The sequence below is a fragment of the Lipotes vexillifer genome, unplaced genomic scaffold (genome assembly GCF_000442215.2).
Source record: "Lipotes vexillifer unplaced genomic scaffold, Lipotes_vexillifer_v1.1 scaffold1798, whole genome shotgun sequence".
Taxonomy (NCBI): domain Eukaryota; kingdom Metazoa; phylum Chordata; class Mammalia; order Artiodactyla; family Lipotidae; genus Lipotes; species Lipotes vexillifer.
Genome location: NW_006789032.1, coordinates 63,561 through 63,959, shown reverse-complemented (window position 1 = coordinate 63,959; position 399 = coordinate 63,561). Strand labels below are relative to the sequence as shown.

At 64.9% G+C, this 399-nt stretch overlaps 1 protein-coding gene across 1 annotated transcript in view; it reads left to right on the top strand.

The window, feature by feature from the left end:
* The window catches only part of MYT1 (myelin transcription factor 1), a 45,000-nt gene that overhangs the window by 27,452 nt on the left and 17,149 nt on the right, over window positions 1–399 (top strand). The window contains exon 11 of the mRNA XM_007462268.1: window positions 143–267. Coding sequence (XP_007462330.1) covers window positions 143–267 — 125 coding nt within the window. The remainder of the gene's footprint in view (window positions 1–142; window positions 268–399) is intronic.

Sequence of the window (399 nt, the reverse complement as noted above, 5' to 3'; positions counted from 1 at the left end):
CCCCACCCCCCACCCCACGTCCGCGTGGCCGCCTCCCGTTCAGGTTGTATATCAGCCTGCTGTTGTTCCCTTTTTGCAGCCAAGCCTTTCCCAGAGGCCTCTCCCCCCAGGCCCAGCCCCTGCACTTCGTCCCCTTGTACAGGCTTCGACTACGCCCACGACGCGGAGGCTGCACACATGGCTGCCACGGCCATCCTGAACCTCTCCACTCGCTGCTGGGAGATGCCCGAGAACCTCAGCACGAAGCCGCAGGACCTGCCCAGCAAGGTTGGTGTGTCCCCCGCCAGGAGCCCCTTCTGAGGCAGAGAAGGGGGCTGGGATTTGCGGTCCGGGGCACGTGCCGCCTGCACGAAGCGGGCTCAGCAAACCCAGGGTCTGCTAGGTGATTACCACTCTTTC